Here is a 26,550-nt window from a genome sequence, read left to right as displayed (position 1 = left end):
TGTCCCAGTATCTAATTTAGGACATCACACTGCATTTAGTAAAATATTTTTAACTAAAAAAAATTACAGGGAAGCGAACTTGGCCCAGTGGTTAAGGCGTCTGTCTACCACATGGGAGGTCCGCAGTTCAAACCCCGGGCCTCCTTGACCCGTGTGGAGCTGGCCCACGCACAGTGCTGATGCATGCAAGGAGTGCCGTGTCACGCAGGGGTGCCCCCCGCGTAGGGGAGCCCCCTGCGCGAGGAGTGCGCCCCATAAGGAGAGCCACCCAGTGCGAAAGAAAATGCAGCCTGCCCAAGAATGGAGCCGCACACACGGAGAGCTGACACAGCAAGATGACGCAACAAAAAGAAACAGATTCCCGTGCCGCTGACAACAACAGAAGCGGACAAAGAAGACGCAGAGAATAGACACAGAGAACAGACAACTGGGGCGGGGGGAAAGGGGAGAGAAATAAATAAATAAATCTTAAAAAAAAAAAAATTACATGTCAAAAACATTTTGAGTAGGTAACAGATACGCATGTTAAAATCCAACAGTACATGCCTGACCTTGTGTCTACAGAAGAGGCAACTACTGTGACCTGTTTTTTTGTGCAGCTTCTAGGGGTAGGTAGATATAAAAAAGCACACGTGAACACATATCCCTATCCTATCACCACCACCCCCACACCAAAACCTGTATATATTGTTCTCCACTTTGCTGTTTTCACTTAATATATCTTACGGATTGCTCCATGTAGGTATGGTAATTGCCTCATTCTTTTTCATAGCTTTATTTATTTATTTTTTAAAAAAGATTTATTTTTTATTCCCCCCCCCCGTTGTCTGCTCTCTGTGTCCATTTACTGTGTGTTCTTCTGTGTCAGCCTGTATTCTTGTCAGCAGCACCCAGAATCTGTGTCTCGTTTTGTTGTGTCATCTTGCTGCCTCAGCTCTCCATGTGTGCGGTGCCACTCCAGGGCAGGCTGCTCTTTTTTCGCACTGGGTGGCTCTCCTTAGGGGGGACACCCCTGCGTGGCATGGCACTCCTTGCGTGCATCAGCACTGTGTGTGGGCCAGCTCATCACATGCATCAGGAAACCCTGGGTTTGAGCCTTGAACCTCTCATGTGGTAGGCGGACACCCTATGAGTTGGGCCAAATCCGCTACCCTTTAATAGCTTTATATATTGTATTGTATGGATTCACCATAATTTATCTAAGCATTCCCCTACTATTTACTATTGGATATTTATTTTGTTCTCAGTATTTTGAAGTTATTAACAATACAAAAACTATCCTTGGACATCTATCTTTGCGAACCTATGTGCATGTGTAAGATAAAATTAACAGGAGTAAAGTGACTGGGTCATGCTACTCTACTCCTGGATATTTATCTGACACATAAATTGTATTCCCAGTGTCTAGGCAGCACAATGCAAGGATGTGCAATTTAAATTTTGACAGATGCTGCCAAATTGCTCTCTGAAGAGGCTGTGCCACTTTATTCTCCTACCAACAATGTATGAGGATGAACAGGTTTCACTTTACTGCTCTGTGAAGCGTAATGCCAATTTCAACAGAAACCTTAAATCACCAATCCACCTACCTACCTGATAACTCAAGAGTTGTCTCTTCTACAAAGCTTTCTGATCCCCTCCCACTTCCTAACAATCTCCAACATCTCAGACACTGTCTGAAACCAGAATCAGAAGTGCACTGTTTGACATTTGTATACAAGACTATCTTTCTCACATTAAACCATAAGCTCCTCGAAGGAAGAGAATCTCTATTTTTCTGTTTCCAGTATCTCTTGAGCACAGTACCTGGCACAGAGGTAAACACTGAATGAATGAACACATGCATCTTTCGACAGTAAAAAGGTTAAAATGGAAGCTTTGCCAGCTCTCCAGACCCTGGCAACCAACCTTAGAGCTGCTACCATTACGAACAATCTGCAAATTCATGTGGGTAGTAAAGAGCCTGGTTCCAACACTGATTGGAAAAATGTGCCCTTGTAAGTCCTACAAATACTTTTCAAATAGATACTGTTATGGATTCATTATATATTTATTTCAAAGCTTTATTGAAAGTTATTGTCGTAACACATTTCTCAAATGGATACTGAAAATGCAGCTGGTATCACAGAGTCATCTCTGAAATTTGACATAAAATTTTGGGGAACTGTATTTTCACAAAAAAGCAGAGGAGAACATCTTCATGACTTGGAAGCAGGCAGGCAGTGATTTCTTCAACAGGAACCAAAAAGTACTAATCATAAAGGAAAATAAGGATCCTCACACATGGCTCTTCTGCCCCTTCTACTTGAACCTTCAGTTACTACTGTACTTGATAGTTGCATGTCAAAGAGACTTGCCAGTTGGACCCTGAATCTCAGCAGAGTTGCAATACTTACTCTCCAGTTCATTGGACTCACCAGGACAACTAATAAGGTGATGATGATGGACAAAGGCCCATCCCAAGGAACAGAGAGAGTCTGCAACTGCAAGCAAGATAGTTCCGTCCATCTGCCCGCATGGGATCTAGGCCCCCTTTCCATCAGAGGCAGAGTGGGCATCACCATCCCCAAATCCTCAAGATTGGGAAATGAACAATGGGCTAAAGTAGACTTACTATTATTCACTATAGACTTGTCATTCTAGCAAGGGAAGAGCTTGTATCATTATATAAAGGCAGTGGCCACCAGAGGCTCTGAGGGGGGGGGACAGTGAAAAATAGGTGTAATTTGGGGGAATTTTTGGGACATTGGAATTGTCCTGCATGACGCTGTAATGATGGATACAGGCCATCATATATTTTGTTAAAATTTACAAAATTGTTTGAGAGAGTGTAAAATATAATGTAAACTATAATCTATGGTCAGTGGCAATCCGTCAATAAATGTTCATCAATTGTAACAAATATACCACACTGATGAAGGATGTTGTTGATGTGAGAGAGTGGGGCATATGGGAAATCCCCTATATTTTTATATGTAAAATTTATGTAATCTAAAGCTTCTTTAAAACAAAACAAAACAAAAAAAAAGAAAAACTTCAGTCCATCAAAAAGTTGACTGAAAAATGAAAGTCAAGCTAGAGAGTAAAAGGTATGTCTAACACACGTCATCAACAGGGGATTCATATCCAAGATAAATAAGGAATTTCAATAAGAAAAAGGCAGCTAGTCGAATAGGAAAACGGGCAAAAGACTTAGGCACCTCACAAAAGAGGATACCCAGATAGTATATAAAGGTGTACGAATACATGGAAAAATGTGCAACCTCATTATCTATCACAGAAATGATCACCACCTACCCACCAGAGGTGGAACGCACCAGGATTTGTCATACTCTTGAAAACTGCTTGGTCATAAACTCAAACTGAACACATGCATATCCAATGTCTTGGCAATTCTATGCCTGGATGTAAATACACCTAACAAAACCGTGGACATGCGTTCACTGGAGGTGAACAAGCATGTTCAAAGCACTATATAAGCACTATATTTGGAACAGTTCCAGATTGGAAGCAACTATCCAAATGTGTACCAACAGCAGAATGGATAAATCCATTGAGGGATATTCTCCCCAACCCCTCCACCTTTTTCTCTCTCTCTTCTTTCTCCTGCCCCCACCCCTACAGCAATAAGAATGAATATTATATGCAGTGATATAGATGAATCTCACAAATCTAAGGTAGATCAAAAGAAGTCAGACACAAAAGGGTAAATACAATATGTTCTTAAAAATATAAAGTACCAAAACAGACAAAATGAAGTTGAAGAGTTGGCAGTCAGGATGGAGGTTACCTCTGGGAGGTAATAACTGGTAGTAGGCATAAGGGGGGCTTCTGGGATAACACCGTTTTCTGATCGAGTTCTTTTTATAGGGGTATCTTCAGTTTGTGAAAATTTATTGGGCTTTATGCTTTGGATATATACACTTTTCTGTATGTGTATTATATTTCAACAAAAAGTTGACATGCCAGACACGGTATTAATGCAACTTTATAACAACCAGTGAACAATTAACTTGATTTACACCTCTAAATTTTTCTAATCTTTGCTAATAAATACATTTTATTTTTCCCAGTTAAAATGAGTATGTGCATGTGTTTTTATATAAGAATTTTCATTTTTGGTAGAGTTCACTACTACGTTCCTGTTTTTAATACCACTATAGTAATGCTAGAGTAAAGAACACTCTTTTTTTCCTCCAATACTAGTAATTTTCACATATTCATGACACCACACACTTAAGATACCTTAAGGGAAGTAGATTTGGCTCAACTGATAGAGTGTCCATCTAGCACATGGGAGGTCCAGGGTTTGAACCCAGGACCTCTTGACCCATACAGTGAGCTGGCCCATGCGCACTGCTGATGTGTGCAAGGAGTGCTGTGCCATGCAGGGGTGTTCCCCACGTAGGGGAGCCCCATGCTCAAGGAGTGCGCCCTGTAAGGAGAGCCAACCTGCGCAAAAAGAAAAGCGCAGCCTGTCCAGGAGTGGCGCCGCACACAGAGAGCTGATGCAGCAAGATGATGCAACTAAAAGAGACACAGATTCCCGGTGCTACTGACAAGAATAGAAGCGGACACAGAACACACAGCGAATGGACAGAGAGAGCAGACAATGGGGAGGGGGGGGAGGGGGAGGGGAGAGAAATAAATAGAAAATCTTAAAAAAAAAAAAAAAAAGACACCTTAGCTTGAACAGTGCAAAATTCCTGATCGGCCTTTAATGCTGCCTTTCAAGAATGTACCTGTGCTATTCTTATTTTACAAAGTAGGAGGACAATAAATATCCTGACTTTTTAGTGTTGAAAGGAGGAGCTGGAGAAGAGGTTGCAAATGCCCAGCAGACAAGTTTGTTAGGCCTGCACGGTACTCTCAAAATATGCGAGTTAGTGGCCACATTTAAACAATGGGGACATATTACTCCAAAATCCAGAATTCTGGTTTCTCTGAACAGACTAAAAATATACAAACAACAACAAAAAAACTTCAGGAGTCAGGCAACCAGGGGTCCACATTCCAGTGGAGTTCCAAACGGCTGGAACTGCATACCACCTGCTAGCTATCAGGGTTCCCAGAGTTTGCTGAAACACCCCCAACCCAGTGCTTGTCTCAGGCCAGCTCCACTCGTAGGCAGTCCCTGTCTGGCCCTGGTGGGCATCAGAGTCCATGTCCCTTTGCCTACACGATGGCCAAGAGCCTTTTCAGTTTCAATAATCTCTGATCTCAACCAAATGGTGGGTTATAATGATTAAGCCTATCTTGCACTGATGCTTTCCTCCCTTCCTACATTTGCAAGTCTCAAATGCTGAGCTCACACCCACCCCCAATCTCTGCATGGTTGGCTCTGTTAGGTTTTGGCTGATACTACCTCCTTAGAGAGGCCTTCCCTGACCACCTTGCAGAAACTCTTTCAGTTCATTGTACATTATTTTCTTCACATCACTTGTTATTATCTGAAATGATCTTATTTATTTTTGTGTTTACTGTCTGTCTCCCTCAGTAGAACGTGTGCTCCAGTAGCACAGGGGCTGCGTCTATCTTGCTCACGGCTGTCTCCCCTGAGCCTGGAACAGTTCTCAATAAATATTTTGATGAATTTCAATGAAATGAATAAACATAGATATAATCTGGAGAGGATCCCAAAGGTATGCAGCAGCCTTTCTCCCATTTTGTGCCATCATATTAACACTTCAGGAACGGGAAGGGGGAGAGCTGGAAAGAAAGGTCTTACCTTTGCAGTTGACTAGCATCAATTTTTGAGAGTTTTCTTACAGTAGAATTACACCTGCATTTCATTTCCCTTTATTTATTTTGTTCATTTCCAAAGACCTAGGACAACTAATTGAAACACACTTAAAGAGAGGAAGAGGGAGAGATGACAGCTTCTGTGACCTCTGTGCCCTGTGCATTACTTATTCAGCAGCAACACTCTTTATAGAACAGCAATGGTTGTCAGGTAGCAGCTCTCCAGCAATTACAATATGATTCTAAAGCTGGCTGCTAATCTTACGTTCTCAACACTCATTCCACTGAGAAAATACCAGAGAGTAGACTAAGTAAGGTGACAATTCTAACCAGCAAGATAATTCTGTTTTAAGTTGCTCTGCACAGAGGAAAGCCATTAGGCACAGAGATACTCACTAATTTCTATAAAGAGTTCATTTATGTTTATAGCATTTTTCGCGCTGGTCTCTACAAAAATCGCATGAATGGAGTCGGCGTAGTCCTTGGCATCTCTCTCCATGACTTCTCTGGAAGGCAACAATTTCAAATCAGATTCTACCTGTCAAGATCTTAAAGTTAAGCCCCTCACCCAGCCATTAACCAGATTTATAATGGCAAAAAGATATTACAAATGGCTGGTGAATGTGTCCCAACGCAAGGGTCCCCCACCCCCCCATGTTTGATGGTTAAACAAAGCAACACAACACTTGGAACGACCAGCAGTTCATCTATCAAGATGATCAGAAAATGGTAGGTTTTCTTTCCCTCCAAAAGTAAAGTCCTTGTTTTAGGGGTGGTTCAGAGAAATGGTCCATAAATGTGCTTTCCCCATTCACATTCTCCCATATGGGAATCTGGGGGCCACAATGCCTCACATAATGCCCCCTACCATGTGAACCCCTATTTACAGACATGATGTGATCAGCTCCAGATGCTTAACATCTCCAATTTAGTTTGAAACTTCAAGATTCCAACCACACAACAAAAAGGAATTTTTCAATGTCAGAGATAAAATAAAAGCAAGATTCTTATATTGGATATTCCCCAGTAAAAAAAAGAAACACATGATCAGCGATGATCAGCGTTGTAATCTCTTGCTCTAATAACTTACCTTACGTCGATAAGATCACACTTATTTCCTGCGATGGCAACTACAATATTAGGTGGGCCATGCTGTCGAAGCTCTTTTACCCAGTTCTTTAATGTTGAAAATGTCTCCTGTAATATAAAAGAAGAAAGCAACTGGAAATATAAGTAACCAAAATAGAAATTTCAAAATAATCTAAAGAAAACTCTGTATGGTCTTACTTCTTTTGTGATATCATAAACAATGATGGCTGCAGCTGAACCACGGTAGTACATTGGTGCTAAGGCACGAAACTGCAGAGAGGGGAAATAACATGGGGAAATTGGTTAAATATGTTTTCCACTAGATTTTTAAGCCCAATATCTCTGCACAAAAGGTAATCTTTCTCTTAATCCAAAGAAGATGACATGATGCTCTAAAGCAAATGAACGAGGGAAACGGACTTTGGCCCAGTGGTTAGGGCGTCCGTCTACCATATGGGAGGTCCGCGGTTCAAACCCCGGACCTCCTTGACCCATGTGGAGCTGGCCATGCGCAGTGCTGATGCGCGCAAGGAGTGCCGTGCCATGCAAGGGTGTCCCCCGCGTAGGGGAGCCCCACGCGCAAGGAGTGCGCCCATGAGGAAAGCCGCCCAGCGTGAAAAGAAAGAGCAGCCTGCCCAGGAATGGCGCCGCCCACACTTCCTGTGCCGCTGATGACAACAGAAAGCGGACAAAGAAACAAGACACAGCAAATAGACACCAAGAACAGACAACCAGGGGAGGGGGGGGGGAATTAAATAAATAAATAAATCTTTAAAAAAAATAAATAAATAAAAAAATAAAGCAAATGAACGAGTAATTACCGAAGACAAAAACTTTTCATGTAACATTGATTGTCTCTCAGAAGGTAGTTTAGAATGCAGTTTTATAGGAATTCAATATGGTGCTATAAGCAACTGTTTCACCTAAAAAGGTTATTTAATTGAACTCAGTGTTATAATTCCCAAATTCATTTGTTCCATAGTCCTCTAAAGTTTGGTTTCCCAAACTAGATAAAATAATGCTGTAAATAGTTCTCCAGAGAAGTATCTACATTGGGGTGTTGTACAGATAACCCTGTAATCTAAATGCTTATTATATTACAGAAATGAATATACTTCCACATTCTCTACGTGGATGAGTTTGTGACTTGCTTTTTTTAAAAAAAATCCCCCCTTCCCCTCCCCCTTCCCCACCCTGCTGTTTTTGCTGTCTGTGTTAATTTGCTGTGTGATCTTCTGTATTTATTTCTCTTTTTTTGTCTTTCTTTTCATTTTTTCTCCTGTGGATTCACTGGAGAATCCCTGTCAGCTGCGCCACCTCAGTTCCTGGTTTCTGCTGAGCTTCACCTTGATTCTCCCCTTCGTCTCTCTTTTGTTGCATCATCATCTTGCTGCATGACTCACTTGTGCCAGCACTGGCTCACTGTGCGGGCACTCGGCTTGCTGTGCGGGCACTGACTCACCACGTAGGAACTCACACGGGTACTTGGCTCGCCACGTGGGCACTCACATGGGTACCTGGCTCACCGGGCGGATACTCGACTCACTGCGCTGGTACTTGGCTCACCTTGTGGGCACTGGCTCACCACGCAGGCACGCTTTCTCTTCTTTTTTTTTCACCAGGAGGCCCCAGAGATTGAACCTGGGTCCTCTCATATGGTAGGCAGAAGCCCAATCACTTGAGCCACATCCGCTTCCCGTGACTGTTTTGATATCTCCTTGAAGCGGCAATTCCCACAATCCTGGGTACAGATCTCCTGTCATTTACATGAATTTAACTCTGTATGTACTGACAGTGTCTGTTTAGCACACCATGTTATTTACCACTGGGGCCTAGCACGGTACCTGGTACACTGCAGGTACTGACTCAATATTCGGTGAATAAGTGAACGAGAAGTGTTAAAATATGTGGTGATGTCAAACTAAACGCCTAGTGAGATCTCCATACATAAAAGATTTTACTAGTGCTTGGGGAGGAAACTCCCCAGCTCTGCAAAGAGAGCCTACCAAGTTCCAATAAAATATTTTAGGTTTTAGAGAGAAAAGCAAAAGAAAACAAAAATAAACATTGTAAGTAAGAAAAAGTATAGAAAAGGAAACCATACTATCAGGAGAAAAGGTTAAAAATATAGGACTGTCTTCTATAGGTTAAAAGGGAATTACCCAGGGGTATACAGATGGAACAAAGGTTACAGTTTAAGCTTTTGTTTTTGATGTACTCTACCCACAATGTCTTCTGAATGATTTTTTTTTACATTCAAATTTCTAAGATAAAATTCACACAGAGAAATGCTAAGATCTTAAGTGTATAATTTGATACAAATGTATTCAACCATGTAACAATGATCCCACCAAGATATAAAACATTTCCATCAACAAAGAAAGTTCCTTTATGCCCCCTTTTATCATTTTACCTCTTTGACAACAATCCTTGTCTTTAGTCTTCTTATCAATATTAACATAATCACAACACTTTACTTATGCTTACAAATTGCATAAAATGTTTTCTCCATTTTTTTTCTTTTAAATTTTTATTTATTTATTTCTCTCCCCTCCCCGCCCTTCCCCCTGTCCCCCGGTTGTCTGTTCTGTGTGTCTATTTGCTGCATCTTCTTTGTCGGCTTCTGTTGTTGTCAGCAGCACGGGAATCTGTGTCTCTTTTTGGTGTGTCACCCTGTTGTGTCAGCTCTCCGTGTGTGCAGCACCATTCCTGGGCAGGCTGCACTTTCTTTCATGCTGGGTGGCTCTCCTTACGGGGTGCACTCCTTGTGCGTGGGGCTCCCCTACAGGGGGGACACCCCTGCGTGGCAGGGCACTCCTTGAGCGTATCAGCACTGTGCATGGGCCAGCTCCACATTGGTCAAGGAGGCCTGGGGTTTGAACCACGGACCTCCCATGTGGTAGATGGATGCCCTAACCACTGGGCCAAGTCTGCTGCCCATTCTTTTATTTTCAAACAATCTTTCTTTTCAAATTTTGAGGTAATCCCTTTTATATAACCAGCATATAGTTGGGTTTTGGATATTCTTTTTGTTGTTGTTGAGAAACTGTAAGTTAAAACAATCACGCATACCATACAAGATTCCCACATAGCGTTCCACCACCAACACTTCACATGTTGTGACACACTTGTTACAAATGATGAAAGAACATAGCCATAATATTACTACTATAAAAAGTCCACATAGGGAAGTGGACTTGGCCCAGTGGATAGGGTGTCTGTCTACCACATGGGAGGCCCACGGTTCAAACCCAGGGCCTTCTTGACCCGTGTGGAGCTGGCCCACGCGCAGTGCTGATGCGCGCAAGGAGTGCCATGCCATGCAAGGGTGTCCCCCGCATAGGGAAGCCCCACGCGCAGGGAGTGTGCCCCGTAAGGAGAGCCGCCCAGCGTGAAAGAAAGTGCAGCCTGCCCAGGAAAGGCACCGCATACATGGAGAGCTGACACAGCAAGATGACGCAACAAAAAAACCCACAAATTCCTATGCTGCTGACAACAACAGAAGCGGACAAAGAAGAACACACAGCAAATAGACACAGAGAACAGACAACTAGGGTGGGGGGGAAGGGGAGAGAAATAAATAAATCTTTAAAAAAAAAAAAGTCCATAGGGAAGCGGATGTGGCTCAACTGATAGAGCATCTGTCTACCATATGGAAGGTCCACGGTTTGATCCCCAGGGCCTCCTGACCTGTGTGGTAAGCTGGCCCATGCACAGTGCTGCTGTACACAAGGAGTGCCATGCAGGGGCACCCTGATGTAGGGGTGCCCCATGCGCAAGGAGTATGCCCTACAAAGAGAGCCACCCCACATGAAAAAAGCACAGCCTGCCCCGCAGTGGCACCACAGACATGGAGAGGTGACAGAGCAAGATGATGCAAGAAAAAAGAGACGCAGTTTCCTAGTGCCACCTGATAATGCACGTGAACGCAGAAGAACACACAGCAAATGGACACAGAGAGCAGACAACAGGGAGGAAGGGGAGAGAAATAAATAAATCTATTTTTTAAAAAAAGTCCATAGCTCATATTTGGTGTGTTTTTCACACAAACCATCCCTATTATTAATACCATGTGGGTTTTACTTTTTAACCCAATCTGATAATCTACTTTTTCAGTGGAATGTTCTGTTTATTTATATGTAACATAATTACTGACATATATGGGCCTGGGTCTATTTACCATTTGCCATTTATTTATTTTATTTTATTTTAATTTTTTAAAGATTTATTTATTATTTACTTATCTCCCCTGCACCCCGCAGCTTGCTTGCTATCTGTTCTCTGTGTCCGTTCGCCGCACACTCTTCTGTGTCTGCTTGTCTCCCTTTGTTTCATCATCTTGCTGTGCCAGCTCTCTACCAGTGTGGGCCTCTCTGCAGCTGTGGGCCAGCTTACCTTCACAAGGAGGCTGGGCCTCCCATATGGTAGACAGGAGCCCAAGTGATTGAGCCACAGCTACTTCCCCATTTGCCATTTATTTTATATTTGCTTCAACTTTTAAAAAAATTCCTCTGTTCTTCCATTCCTCCTCTGTGTTCAGTATTTTTTAGTATTCAATTTTAATTTTTTTATTTACTTTTTAGCTATACCTTCTTATATTACTTTTCAAATGGTTGCTCTTATAACTACAATATGCATATTATTATTATTTAATTTCTTTCTCTCCCCTCCCCCCTACCCCCCAGTTGTCTGCTCTCTGTGTCCATTCGTTGTGTGTTCTTCTGTGACTGCTTCTATCCTTATCAGCGGCACTGGGAATCTGTGTTTCTTTTTGGTGCGTCATCTTGTTGTGTCAGCTCTCTGTATGTGCGGCGCCATTCTTGGGCAGGCTGCACTTTCTTTTGCACTGGGCGGCTCTCCTTACGGGGCGCACTCCTTGTGCGTGGGGCTCCCCTACGCGGGGGACACCCCTGCGTGGCAGGGCATCCCTTGTGCGCATCAGCACTGCACATGGGCCAGCTCCACACGGGTCAAGGAAGCCCGGGGTTTGAACTGTGGACCTCCCATGTGGTAGGTGGACATCCTATCCATTGGGCCAAGTCTGCTTCCCTATAATATGCATATTTATTACAGTCTACTTAGAGTTTATATTGTAGTATTTCATGTAAATACAAGAGCCTTGTAAAGAATCTAATTCCATGGAAACGGACTTTGGCCCAGTGGTTAGGGCGTCCGTCTACCACATGGGAGGCCCGCAGTTCAAGGCCCGGGCCTCCTTGACTCGTGTGGAGCTGGCCCATGCGCAGTGCTGATGCGCGCAAGGAGTGCCGTGCCACACAGGGGTGTCCCCCGCATAGGGGAGCCCCACGCGCAAGGAGTGCACCCATAAGGGGAGCCGCCCAGCGTGAAGGAGGGAGCAGCCTGCCGAGAAATGGTGCTGCCCACACTTCCCGTGCCACTAACGACAACAGAAGCGGACAAAGAAACAAGACGCAGCAAAAAGACACAGAGAACAGACAACGGGGGAGGGGAGGGGAATTAAATAAATAAAAATAAATAAATAAGTCTTAAAAAAAAAAAAAAAAAAAAGAACCTAATTCCATCTATGCCTGACACCCTTTGTACTACTGTTGTCAAATACTTAAAAGCTACATAGATTTTAAATGATACACGCCAATGTCATAACTTTTATAGTGGATAGTCAGTTGTCTTTTAAAAGTTAAGAAAAAAAGATAGTTTTAAAAAATATTTAGGGAAACGGACTTTGGCCCAGTGGTTAGGGCGTCCGTCTACCATATGGGAGGTCCGCGGTTCAAACCCCGGACCTCCTTGACCCGTGTGGAGCTGGCCCGTGCGCAGTGCTGATGCGCGCAAGGAGTGCCGTGCCACGCAAGGGTGTCCCCCGCGTGGGGGAGCCCCACGCGCAAGGAGTGCGCCCGTGAGGAAAGCCGCCCAGCGTGAAAAGAAAGAGCAGCCTGCCCAGGAATGGCGCCGCCCACACTTCCCGTGCCGCTGACGACAACAGAAGCGGATCAAAGAAACAAGACGCAGCAAATAGACACCAAGAACAGACAACCAGGGGAGGGGGGGAAATTAAATAAATAAATAAATCTTTAAAAAAAAAAATTCTCTTTAAAAAAAAAAAAATTTAGCATTTCCAGTGGTTATTATTTCTTCTTATGAATCTGAGTTCCCTTTTGGCATAATTTCCCTTTAGGCTGAACAACTTTTCTTTGCATTTCTTATAATGTGGGACTGCTACTGAATTATCTCAGCTTTTACCTAAAAAAAAAATGTCATGACTTGGACTTCATATCTGATGGTAATTTTGGTGGATTAATAGGCTGACAGTTTTTGGCTTTGAGCATTCTGAAAATGTTGCTCTACTTTCTCTGGCCTCTTGTTTCTGCGAGGTGGCAGTCCCTGTATACAGTGTGACCTTTTATTTCTGATTCTTCCACAATTTTCTCTTTACCTTTGGTTTTCAGGGGTTTGACCATGATGTACCTAGAAGTAGTTTTCTTAGTATTTACTTTGCTTAGGTTTGCTGAGCTTCTTGGATTTGTGAAGTTGATACGTTTTGTCAAATTCTGGGAAATTTCAGCTATTATTTCTTGATATACATATTTTTTCTGTCCCTATCTCTCTTAGTTCTTTTGTGTCTCCAGTTCCATGTTAGACTCTTTAAACTGGTCCCTATGACTCTGTTCATATTTTCCCATTCTTTTTTTCTGTCTGTTCTGATTGGTTAATTTGTCCTAGCAACCATCCAGTAAATTTTTCATCTTAGGTAATATAGTTTTCAGTTTCAGTGTTTCTATTTCATTCTTAATAGTTGCCATTACTCTGCAAGATTTCCCACCTTAAGGCTAATTTTCCTTTAAATGTTTGAACATATTCAAAATATTTGCTTTAAATTTTTTTTGTATCTGCTAATTCCAACATCTAGGTCACCTTGGGTTGGTTTCTATTCACTGGGTCACATTCTCTTTCTCCACATGTATAACATATTTGATTCCAGGGCTGTAGACTCTGGTTTCTGTGTTTAACTTCTCTAAAGAATGTAAACTACTGGCTAATAACCACGAAGTAGTTTTACATATTGCTGGGGTAGGTTGTTTGGGTCTGTCTTTAGTCCTAGGTTAGTCTCTATTCCTAAGGCATGGCCTTTTTGAAATTCAATGGCATGCCCAAAGTATTTACCAATCCCTTCAAACACACCAAGATTCAAACTCCAAACTCTCTCTTCTATAGTGAGCAGCAGCTGAAATCTCTGTTCAGTCTTGTCAGCCTGCCAGCTGTTGCTTTCTGCTTGATTCCTTGATATCTCTCCTGTGTATGCACAATTTAGAGGGCAGCCAAGTACTTGAGGGGAATTTATAAACAGATTTTGGTAATTCCCTGCTTGTTGTTTCCTCCATTCTTGGATTTATCTCCTCTTTTCTAGCTGTTCTAGCAGCCCCAAACTCTGTCCTCAAATAAAAAGGCAGGCTTTGGCTCGTGTACTAGCTGCCTGGGCCACATGAACTCAGGAGTACCCACTGGGGAAAAGCTGCCTAAAGACAGAGCTCACCCAATGTAGTGTCCTTTCTGAGTCCCTGACTGCATTTGCTTCTCAGCTATGCCTTTAAATAGTTTTTTTTTTTTTTTTTTTAATATTTTGTCCAGAGTTTCTTTTTATCTATGGGAGAGCTGGTTAGTTACAAGCCACTCCACCGTTACTGGCACTGGAACTCTTTTCCTGACATTTTAGTGTAAAGAAAGAAGGTGCCAGCATATGAAGAGGTTCAAAGGAGGTCAGCACATCTTTTTACCCAGTTTGGCTCTCGATCAGGGGTCAGCAAACGTTTTCTGTATAGGTCCAGGTAGCAGATATTTCGACTTTGTGGGTCATATCATCTCTGTTGCAACTAATCAACTCTGCTATTGTAGAGGGAAAGCAGACACAGATAAGATGCAAACAAATAAGTGTGGTTGTGTTCCAATATTAATTCATCAACAAAAACAAGGAGCTGGCTGGCCTGTGGGCCAGAGTTGGCCAACTTCAGCCTTAGGTGTTATGGAGCCACTACACTTGTTTTTGATTTAAAAATAAGAACAATTTCTTATGCAACTACTGTGACAACAAATGAGTCTGTGACCTCCTGGTGCTCTGGCCTCTGTAGAAACAGTCATCAGGAGTAATGATATTAAGATGTGGGGATATAAATCTTTACTCTATTAGACTATGGTTAAGAAGCTTTCTTTTACATTATCGCACACATATGGAAAGTATTTGAAATGTATTTGCCACATCTATGATGTATTTATGGTGCTTCTTTACAGATGGTGCTGTATCTGGTCCAATATGACTACAGGAGTCCTTGTTAGCAAAGGATAACTGATGATGGAAAAAGGTCACTTAAAATGAACTCACTTAGTGGAAAAAAGTTGAATTCACTTAGGATAGCAAATAACAGGGACAAAAAGGACTGACAAAGGCTCCCTTCTTGAGAAAACAAATTTAAAATTATGAAAACAAGTTTCATTTTACTCTGTATTTGAAAAAACTTCAGTTTATAATCATAACCAGGTGTTTATTTGAATAACACTTTATCAAAGTTGACTGATATAATTTGGCTGTGATTTTTCTAAGACTATATGCTAGAATGATACGATAGCTTTAATTTCATGTTTGACTCATAGTCCTATTACAAAGAGTTATTTTTACAAAAATATTTGAGGACTCCAACAGTTTACCCAGGACTCTCTTAACTCTTTGACACACAAATCATTCTCTTCCAGAGCTCTTCTATCATTACCCTGAACCACCTTTTTCTCTTCCTTTACTTGCCCAGATCCTACTGTCAATGGCTTCTCATGACATCTGAGAAATTCTCCAAAATCACTTTGATCAATTTAATGAAATCACTTTGCAACTGACTGTAACTGGACCATCAGAAAGATGACCCATCTATTGAAACTATATGCAGCAACAGATGCTGGGTCAAACAAGGAGGCTGTTTGAATGGACAGTTCATCAAAAAGGGTTTTCATTTTATAGTGACTTGTTTCTCATAACTACAGAGAACTGAATAATAAAGAAAAGTGCAAATACCAGAAATTTTAAGTTGAGGCATGCAATAAACACATATGAAAACAGGCAGAGGATTTGTTTTTACCTGTGCCAAAGAAGGGCTGGCAACCAGTTGACAAAAATCCATTGGCATCAATACTATGTGCCAGAGGCAGAGAGCACAGACATGAAAAAGAGAGCCCCTGCCCCCAAGAAGCTTATAGTCTAATGGAAAACAGACAAGACTGTCACAAACAGGTGACAATCCCATGAATGAAGACAAAGTCTGTTCCAGTACACAGAGAGAATCTAAAGAGGTCATTCACTGATGTGTCCAACCAATATGTAAACATCAACTATCTGTTAGGCCCTGGGAATACTGGAGTGAACAAGATAGATGTGATCCCAGCTCTCAAATTTTATTGCCTGGTGGAAGAGGCAATCAATAAGCAGCTAAGGAGACAGACATGATTATAATTTTCAATGAATGTCCTGAGGGCAGTGATGGAAAATGAACTGTGAGCCCTGCTTCAATGCAGAGGGTTTAGAGAAAACATTGAGAATGTCTTCTTTTTTTTCTTTGTGGAGATGCCTTTAAGTACATTATGTGTACATACATATATACATGTTAAAGCAGTTGTAGGTTTACAGAAATATCATGCAGAAAGTACAGAGTTCCCTATACCCTTCCTCACACAGTTTTCCCTGTTATGAGTATTTCGCATTAATGTGGTACCTTTGTTATAATTCATGAAACAATATTATTATTATAACTATGTTATTAACTTTAGCCCACTATTTACATTAGGGTTCACTCTTTCGTGCTGCACAGTTCTATGGGTTTCTGTGTGTATATGTGTGTGTATGAAGTTATATATAACTTAAAATTTCCTTTTTCCTCTCTTTTCAAATATACAATTCAATGGTGTTAATTATATACTCTAAGCTGTGATAATCTATTACCAAAACTTTTCCATCACCCAGACAGAAACTGCTTACCAATTAAACATTAATTCCCTAGTCCCCTCCTCTACTCAGTCCCTGGTAACCTGTAGTTCAGTTTCTGACCTTATGAACATGCATTTTCTGCTTATTTCATATAAGTGAGATCAGGCCATATTTATCTTTTTGTGTCTGGCTTATTTCACTCAACATGATATTTTCAAGGTTCATTCGTGTTGTTGCATGCATCAGAACTTCATTCCTTTTTACAGCTGAATAATATTCCATTGTGTGTTTATACCACATTTTGTTTATTCATTGGTTGAGGGACACTTAGGTTGCTTTCATCTATTGACAATTGTGAATAATGCTTCTATGTACATTGGTGTGCAGATACCTGTTCAAGTTTCTGCTTTCAATTCTTTGTGGTATATACCTAGTAGTGGGATTGCCAGGTCATATGCTGCTAATGAACATCAGTGCACAAGTGTCTGCTCAAGTCCCAGCTTTCAATTCTTTCGGGTATATACTCAGAAGTGTGATTTTTGGGTCATATTCTAAACTTAACTTTCTGAGGAACTGCCACTATTTTCCACAGTAGCTACATCATTTTCCATCCCAACCAACAATGTACAAGAATTCCTATTTCTCTACATCATCTCCAACAATTGTTATTTTCCATGTTTTTCATAATAAGACATCTAGTGAGTTGAGATGATATCTCATTGTGGTTTTGATGGACAGTGACCTGATGCATCTTTTCCTGTGCTTATTGGTTCTTTATCTTCTTTGGAGAAATATCTATTCAATACTCTGTCCCATTTTTTAATGGGGTTGTTTGCCTTTTAGTTGTTGAGTTGCAGAAGTTCTTTATACATTCCGGATATTAAACCATTATCGGAAAAACGGTTTCCAAGTATTTTCTCCCATTCTGTAGAATGTCATTTTTTATTCTCTCTCTTTTTTTTTTTTGCAGGCAGTAGTTTACTGGGAAGCTTTCCCAATGAAGGGGGTTTAAAGATGAGACTTCAGGCGCTTTACTCTCTAGATAAAGTTCTTTGATGAACAAAAGTTTTAAATTCTCATAAAGTCTCATTTATCATTTTTTTCTTTTGGCGTAAAATCTAAGAAACCAGTGCCTGAAATGAGGTGCTGAAGATGTTTACCTATGTTTTCTTCTAGGAATTTTAGAGTTTTAGTTCTTATACTTAGGTCTTTGATCCATTTTGAGTTAGTTTTGTATATGGTGTAAGATAAGGGGTCCACCTTCATTCTTTTGCATATGGCTATCCCACTTCTCCCAGTACCATTTGTTGAAGAGACTATTCTTTCCACACTGACTGGACTTAGCACCTTTGTCAAAGATCAGTTGGCCAAAGGTGTGATGGCTTATTTCTGAACTCTCAATTCAATTCCTTTGGTCAGTATGTCTGTCCTTGTGCTTCCAACGCTGTTCTAAGTGCTGTCACTGTCTTCAAGATGGTTTTGGCTATTCAGGGCCTCTTACCCTTTCATATGAATTTGATGATTGGTTTTTCCATTTCTGCAAAGAAGTCTACAGGAATTTTGATAGGAACTGCATTGAATCTGTATATTGTTTTGGGTAGAACTGACATCTTAACAATACTTAAGTCTTCTACTCCATGCATATGGGATACCCTTCCATTTATTTACACCTTCTTGAACTTCTTTTAGCAATGTTTTGTAGTTTTCTGTATTCAAGTCCTTTAGATCCTAGGTCAAATTTATTCCTAGGTATTTGATTCTTTTAGTTGCTATTGTAAATGGAATTTTACCTTGATATCCTCTTCAGACTGTTCATTACTAGTGTATAGAATCACCACTGATTTTTTACATGTTGACCTTGTACCCTGCCACTTCTAATTGAATTTGTTTTATAGCTCTAGTAGTTTCTTTGTGGATTTCCCAGAATTTTCTGTGTACAGGACTATGTCATCTATAAACGGAGAAAGGGAAGTGGATGTGGCTCAAGTGATAGAGCTTCTGCCTACCATTTTGGAGGACCTGGGTTCAATTCCTGGGGCCTCCCTGGTGAAAAAGAAGAGAAAGTGTGTCTGTGTGGTGAGCCAGTGCCCACGTGAGTGCCCATGTGGTGAGTGAGTGCCCGCGTGGTGAGCCAGTGCCCCGTGCAAGTGAGTCATGCAGCAAGATGATGACGCATCAAAAGAGAGACAACGGGAGAGTCAAGTTGAAGTGCAGGGAAGCGGATATGGCTCAACAGATAGAGCATCTGCCTACCACATGAGAGGACCAGGGTTGAAACCCAGGGCCTCCTGACCCATGTGATAAGCTGGCCCACGTGTAGTGCTGATGTGTGCAAGGAGTGCCGTGCCATGCAGGGATGTCCCCTGTGTAGGGGAGCCCCACGTGCAAGGAGTGCGCCCCGTAAGGAGAGTCACTCAGTGTGAGAAAAGTGCAGCCTGCCCAGAAGTTCCAATGTTTTGGAAGAGTTTGAGCCAGAATGGTGTTAATTCTTCTTTGAATGGGTAAAATTCACCAGTGAAGCTGTCTGGTCCTGGGATTTTCTCTTTACTTGCTATTGGCCTCTTTAAGATCTTCTAGATCAATGTAGGTAGTTGTGTGCTTCTAGGAATTTATGTATTTCATCTAGGTTACCTAATCTGTTGCCATACAGTTGTTCTTAGGATCCTCTTAGGATGAGGGTATGACATTTAACCTGAGATCAAAGGGCTGGTAAGGAGTTAGCTGGTCATGCTATGTGTGGAGGGAATAGAGCGTTCCAGCTAGAGCAAACAATAAGAGAGGAAACAGTACATGTAAAGGGCAAGGACTGTGGAGTGTGAAACAATGAATGGAAGCCAGAGAAGCTGGAATTCAGCAGCTAGACCAGGAGGGAGAGAAGGCAGAGCAGGTCACGCAGGGTAACACTTCTGAAGGATGGAAGAGTGATGGTTAGCAAAGGTCTAGCTGGCCAGAGTGCTCCCTTCTTGATGCACAACACAACCAAGAAGGAGGAGGGGGGAAAGAACTGAGTAGAGGTATCTCCAATGAATAAATGGACCTGGCGCATGACATCAAGCATTAGAAAAACTGAAGAAATCAAACAGAGCAAACCTAAGGCACTAAATCTGGACGAATGTAACATGTGTATGTCTAGGACAACAGTAATGGCTTCTTTTGTTTTCCTCCATTTGTCTGTGATGATTCTTGTCAGATTTTATACCATACACAGTATCTTTGTTGTCTTAGATAAGACCCTGATGACAGACTATTTTTCCCGATTACTTCTGGTATACTTTTTTTTTTTTTAATTTTTTAAAATTTTATTTTATTTTTCACAAATATACTGGACAATCATGCAATGCTACCAGCAATGGATGCAATCCTGGGCCACAAGTCTGCACACTCCTTTGCAACTGGTCCTGTGATAGCAGAACCTTTCATCTCTCCTTTATTGTTTACTATGACCCCTGCATTATCTTCAAAATAAAGGAACACACCACCTTTTCTCCCATACGATTTCCGTTGTCGAATGACCACCGCTGGATGGACCTTCTTTCTGAGTTCTGATCTGCCCTTCTTGACTGTGGCCATCACCATGTCACCCACACCAGCTGCAGGAAGTCTATTCAGCTGTCCCTTGATCCCCTTTACAGAGATAATATACAGATTTTTGGTGCCTGTGCTGTCAGCACAGTTGATCACGGCTCCTACCAGGAGACCCAGGGAAATTCGGAATTTTGCACCGGAGGACCCACCACGTCCTCGCTTCGACATCTTGAATGCCAGAAAAGGACTCTGGTATACTTTTAAGAGCTGAAGATAGCACTGTGCATATATAAGATGTTCTGTTTTGCTAGTACTGCTTGAAAACAAAATTAAACGGCAGCTGAATAATAGTGTGGCGGTCAAACATCCCTAGGCAGGGAAATGGGACTCAGTGACCAGATGGAAAATGAGGCAGCAGGCACGTGCTTGGTCCCCTCCCTGCCTTCCTGTACCTTCCTCTTGGTGGGCTTCACCAAATCCCCTTCTGTGCTGTGCTGTTGTGGCCCTAGACCACTTCAGGTTCAGGTTCTTTCTCAAGTAGATTACCACCTTGGACAACTTTATCCTCTCGTATTTCTGAAGTACCTATTACAAGTGTTAGCTTATCCATTTCACTTAAATCTCAAACTTTATATGCTGTAAGGTTCTCTCTTTAGCTTTTAAAAGGTGGCTATAAATGAAATGTGCTTAACTCTCCTTTTCCACTACTAATTATTTTATATCTTTGCTAGAGGAAGGAGCCCCAAATTAAACACAATACTCTGAGCAGGATTTTATTAGGCTTGTTAGTCAGCATTTACTTCAAGACACTAAAAAGTATAAAAATGCCGTCAGTGCCTATTACCACTTTCTCCATGAGTGGACTTTGTGGCTCTAATTAAAAGGAAAAAGGATGGCCTATGCAAATGGAAATAAATGTGTCTCTGGTGCACAGAGTAGAGGGGAGTAACATGAAAATGATGGGAACACTGACACTTCGGAGCTTTAATACGGGCTTCAGAAAAACACATAGTAAATTAAAGAGTGACTTACTCGTTCTTGTCCAGCTGTATCCCAGATGAGGAATTTATGTAGCTCATTTTGGTACTGGACTGTCTTGGTCATAAAAGATGCCCTATAAAGAGAGACCTAAATGATCAGAATGCAATTATTTAAAGCATGTTTCCAGCCCCATTTGGAATCATCACTTAGACTTAATGTTCAAATCCCTAGCTCCACACTATATCCTAATTGTATTCTTCTTTGGAGTATTAAGACACTGGCTATTATTCTGTGTCAAAATAAGGCATGAGGCACATCTACCTAATACAAAGAAGGAAGAATTCTTTGGCTTTTGACGGTCTAAGATCCATATCAAAAGAACCAAGAGAGAGTTCAATAACTTACCCATTACTCTCCCCTGTAAAATGTAGAGACTATTGTTTTTAAAAAGATGTTATTATCAAGGGGAAAGTTCCTAAAAAAGCCATGTGTCCAGGAAATGTGTGCTAGTAAAAAAAAATATTGGACCATTTGGGTCAGTCTCCCCCTCCCCTTTCCAAACCACAAGTCTACATAAATAGCTGATTAAGAGCTAGTGTTCTGCTAGAGTTAATAAAATTAAGATGCTAACTAAGGAGTGGGGAGACTGCTAGAGAAGCGATGGCCACACCCGAGGTGACATGACTCCTTGTCAAGGGCACTCCTTGATGATCACTTCTGTTCTTGTGAACTTAAGAAGCAACTTGGGGGAAATGGACTTTGGCCCAGTGGTTAGGGCGTCCGTCTACCACATGGGAGGTCCGCAGTTCAAACCCCGGGCCTCCTTGACCCGTGTGGAGCTGGCCCATGCGCAGTGCTGATGCGCGCAAGGAGTGCTGTGCTACACAGGGGTGTCCCTCGCGTAGGGGAGCCCCACAAGCAAGGAGTGCACCCTGTAAGGAGAGCCGCCCAGCGCGAAGGAGGGAGCAGCCTGCCGAGGAATGGCGCTGCCCACACTTCCCGTGCCGCTGACGACAACAGAAGCGGACAGAGAAACAAGATGCAGCAAAAAGACACAGAAAAACAGACAACCGGGGGAGGGGAGGGGAATTAAATAAAATAAAAAAATAAATCTTTAAAAAAAAAAAAAAAAAGAAGCAACTTGGCTAAGCCTTCACCATCAACCTCAGGGCATCACTCAGACCTTGAAGGGGAAGAAATGATGGTTTGTAGGTTACACTGTTGGAACCACGCTGCCCAAGGTGTGCTGAAGGTAGGGGTTCCTATTATCTTTGGGGTCCCCTAATTTTTGGAGAATCTCAAAGGCTTGAGAATCTCAAGTGGGGCCCTAAATCCTGGGGCTGGGCCTGGCTCTGGCACTATCCTCACTCTAAACCCCACCTAGACAGGAGCCTCCTGTTTAGCCCTTAGCCTTCCAGGCTCCTTGGTGTATCTTGTCTTCTCTTCCACTGGGGAATAAGTCCCCTGAGGCCAAGGGCCAAGTTATGCTACTGGACTCATATCCCAATCACCCAAAAAATCAGGACACTAAACTCAAAGGCTAGGTACTTTTGGATATGCTGAATGCTTGAAATCTTTCTGTTGTGATTCAACAAATATATAATTTTCAAGAAAGTGCAAGAAAGATTTACTGAGCTTACATAAGTATCAAAATCTTCAGTTTTAACAACTTAAACTCTGATACAACGAATTCCTAGCAGTATTTATATAAATTTGTGGTGTAGCCAGCAGCCTCCAAAATAGTGACTGCAATGAGGAAAGGACGGTGAGTTAAGAAGCAAGATTACACTTACTGGATAGGTAATAGTTGTTGAATATTTACTTACTGGAAATTTACCCCTTGGTGCCTTTAGTAAAGTGCTATGTGCAGAAAAGGTGCTCGATAAATGACTACTGTATTAAGAACTTTTGGCGACTCACTACCATGATTAAATCAGGATGCGCAACATGACTTCTCACTTAGGAAACATCTAAGCATTCAAAAAGCATTGTTTATTGTAAGGATTAAATGAGATGATGTATGTGAAAGTGCTTTGTAAATTGTAAAGCACTATACCTATACAAGGCATTATTATTATTTAAAGGAAGCTTCAGGAAATGTTTCAGCTTAGACTTTGCAATTAGTCCTAAAAGCTTGTAACTCAACTCTCCATCAATTTTGGCGGTAGAGTTACATATAAGAATGACAACAAGCATCCAATAGATGCCCATTAACACAGTCGATGCATCCAACACATCCATTCTGACTGCTCAAAGAACAAGAGAAGAAATACGTTTCAAGTAGACAAAAGGCTGAGAAAGCTATATGCAACAATTAAAAGGAAATGTTTCATTAGAGGACTGGAAGTGCAACCTACTTGCTAACCATATCCCCTTTAATAAAAGTATAGATTCATTACTCAGACAGGGGAAACAAAGACAAGATGGCAACTGTAATGCAATGAAAATTTCTTAAAGGACTAGACCCACTCTCCAACTTTGACCCTAGGCCTCATTCTTCTAGCTCTCCCACCTCCTCACTCTGACCACCACCTCCTTTCTATCTACATTGAGGTCTTTTGTATCTGATGCTCTCTTTTTGGGTCTCTGTCAACAACTGCTGGTTTTGTCCTTTTATTGCCTGTATCACTTGCCCATACTACCAGTTCTTTAGGATTCTTTGTGCCTCTATCTCCCGGAAAAGTCCCAAGTAACCACTCTACCTGTTTCCTCTACCCAACGGTGTGGTGGCTGCCTTGCTGGAGGAAAATCACAAATCTACATAGACCAGTCTGAAGACTCCATCCTACTTCGGCTGGGCCCAGCTTCTTCCATTCCACCCAGCAATTACTCCACATTCTTTACTGTTCCTTTCTACTTCCAACTATCCCCTTTTCAGGGCAATCAGAGAAAAGAGAGGTTATACGCCCCACGTCCCTTAATATGCTCCTCATGCTGACACTCCCAACTCGAGAATAAACAGATTTTCATATACACTGGCTGTGATTTCCACTTCTCTGATTCTGGCTGAGTAGAGGTGTTTTTTCTTTGGTTTGTGCATCACTGCCGTCTAGTTTGTGATCCCAGCACATGCTGTATGCAAGGCCACTGAAGTCATCTGGTTGGTCTCCTCCCCTCAGTCTCAAATTCTCACAATTATTCCTATTTTCCCCTTCATATCTACCATTCCTTTTCTTGAGTGTTTTTCACCTTCTCTTCGAAGGCCAAAACTCATTTTTCAGGTCTTAGCACAAAAGTCAACCATCGCAGAAGCTGTGCTGCCTACCCAAACTCAGCAGCCTTCTAGGTCAACTTCACTCTCCAATGTACCATCCGATTTTGTTTTGCCACAACGTTTGATAAGCTTATTTATGGTTTACCTGTTCAATGTCTAACTCACTTGCAAGGAAGGTAAGTTCCATTATGGAAGGGACTCTGCTGCACTTTTTCCTGTTATAGTGGTATTTTACCTATCTCCCTCCTCCTTGCTACCCTGAACTCTAATAAAACATTTACCCCATTGACCACGAGTAAATTCACTTTTTATTACTCCAACAGTTCTAGAGAGTCTTGGCCAAGCACTTTCTGAAACATGAAATGACAAGTACTTCTGAAATGCAGGCCAAGAATTAAGATTAGAGGAGTCCCTCGCTCTTTAACCATAGTCAGGTGTGAGGGATGGGTGTGAGGGATGTGGGTGACTAGCACAGGGCTGACTGCCCAGGGAATGTCCTTCCTGCCCTCTCCTGCCCATGAGCAGCTTACCCCCCTACCCTAGCCAAATAAGCAATGAGTCACTGTGCCCATCCATCACTCAGAATTCTGGAATTCTGATAAGGAAGAAGTCTGTGACACTTCATGGAATATCTTTTTGCTGCTTGTGGATTTATTGATCAGGAGCTATTTTTCACTATCAGATCCTGTCTCGGATGACCGTGGTGAGATATGACCATCACCTCCCTCCTCTGGCATCCTAAGGTTCCTTTTTAGCAGCGAGTTGAAAAATCAACCTCCTTTGATTTTTGAGAGACTGAAATCTTGGCATATCACACCTGTTAGAATTGGTTCCTCCTCCTCAGCATTTAGATTTTGACTCTTCTATGCAATGGCAGCACCCAAGTGCGTGGGGTCTGAGACTTGGGAGGAGAGTTGCTGGTTGTCTCTCCCTGAGAGCAACTGGCTCTACTGAGCTCTGGGCTAGTCCGGCTACAGGAGGCTGAGGGATTACTAATTCCTTCCTGTAACTTCAGGTTTTTACATGCATCTTGAAACAGCACATTTCTAGCTCTGACTTGACTTGAGTTTCTAGCTAGATACTTCATCACCACCTCAAATTTAACATGATGAAGTTGGAGCTTATTACAACTCCCACCTCCCAAAGAGTCCCTAGCTGAGTTCTCAATCATAGTCATTATGTCTGCTTTCCACAAAACAGAAATTGATCTGCAACTCTTCTTTGATGCTTGCATCCAATTTTGTAGTATAGCTATTTTTCCTTTTATATTTAATCTACATTTGAACCTCAACCCCTGAAATAAATTCATAAATTGGACCCTAATCATTAAGTGGGACTACTACAATTTTTCCCTTCCATTGTCATTTGAACTCCAGGATCACTCCTTTAGTTTTCAAGTTAAATGATGTGGAGGGTGTGGTAACTTCAATATCTTGCCTTCTGAAAAATAGGCAATGGCTTCCTGCCGTCCAAATGATACATTTTTATTTTCCAGCCTGCCATTTACTTGTCTGATAACTTTATTTTTCACTACTAAACCATCGCTCTTCACTTTCCCTAGGCAGATCTTATTAACTCTTTAATCTAAAATCCCTACTAGCATTATTTCCCAAAGTTAGAATGCCTTTCATATACTTCTCCATTTTTCATGATAGTCTAAAAACATGACTTTTGTGCATACCAAGCAGTCACGATCTTTGGTCAGAGTACATGCTCCCAATGAAAATACTTTCTGCAAGGTGTTTTAAAAACGTCTCTCTTTTCTTTAACTGCAGTGTCCTTGTTGAGCTCACTCAGAAAGCACATGCACCCTGACCACAGTCCCTTTCTTTTGCACAACACCTGGGACAATGACATCTACACACTGTTTAGTGCCTACTAAAGTGCATTTTAAAAATTAACAATGGGAAGTGGACTTGGCCCAGTGGTTAGGGCGTCCATCTACCACACGGGAGGTCTGCAGTTCAAACCCCGGGCCTCCTTGACCTGTGTGGAGCTGGCCCACGTGCAGTGCTTTTGCGCGCAAAGAGTGCCATGCCATGCAGGGGTGCCCCCC

At 41.9% G+C, this 26,550-nt stretch overlaps 1 protein-coding gene across 2 annotated transcripts in view; it reads right to left on the bottom strand.

Moving 5' to 3' along the window:
- RAB22A (RAB22A, member RAS oncogene family) overlaps window positions 1-26,550 on the bottom strand; it is a 92,438-nt gene that overhangs the window by 7,523 nt on the left and 58,365 nt on the right. For both annotated transcript variants that reach the window (XM_004482348.5, XM_023585707.3), the window contains exons 3-6: window positions 21,332-21,413; window positions 7,030-7,101; window positions 6,833-6,939; window positions 6,139-6,248 (exon numbers count right to left, since the gene is read on the bottom strand). In XM_004482348.5, coding sequence (XP_004482405.1) covers window positions 6,139-6,248; window positions 6,833-6,939; window positions 7,030-7,101; window positions 21,332-21,413 — 371 coding nt within the window. The remainder of the gene's footprint in view (window positions 1-6,138; window positions 6,249-6,832; window positions 6,940-7,029; window positions 7,102-21,331; window positions 21,414-26,550) is intronic.

The sequence above is a fragment of the Dasypus novemcinctus genome, chromosome 24, assembly GCF_030445035.2.
Source record: "Dasypus novemcinctus isolate mDasNov1 chromosome 24, mDasNov1.1.hap2, whole genome shotgun sequence".
NCBI lineage: Eukaryota > Metazoa > Chordata > Mammalia > Cingulata > Dasypodidae > Dasypus > Dasypus novemcinctus.
Note: the sequence above shows the minus strand (reverse complement) of the source record. Positions and strands in the feature narration are given on the sequence as shown.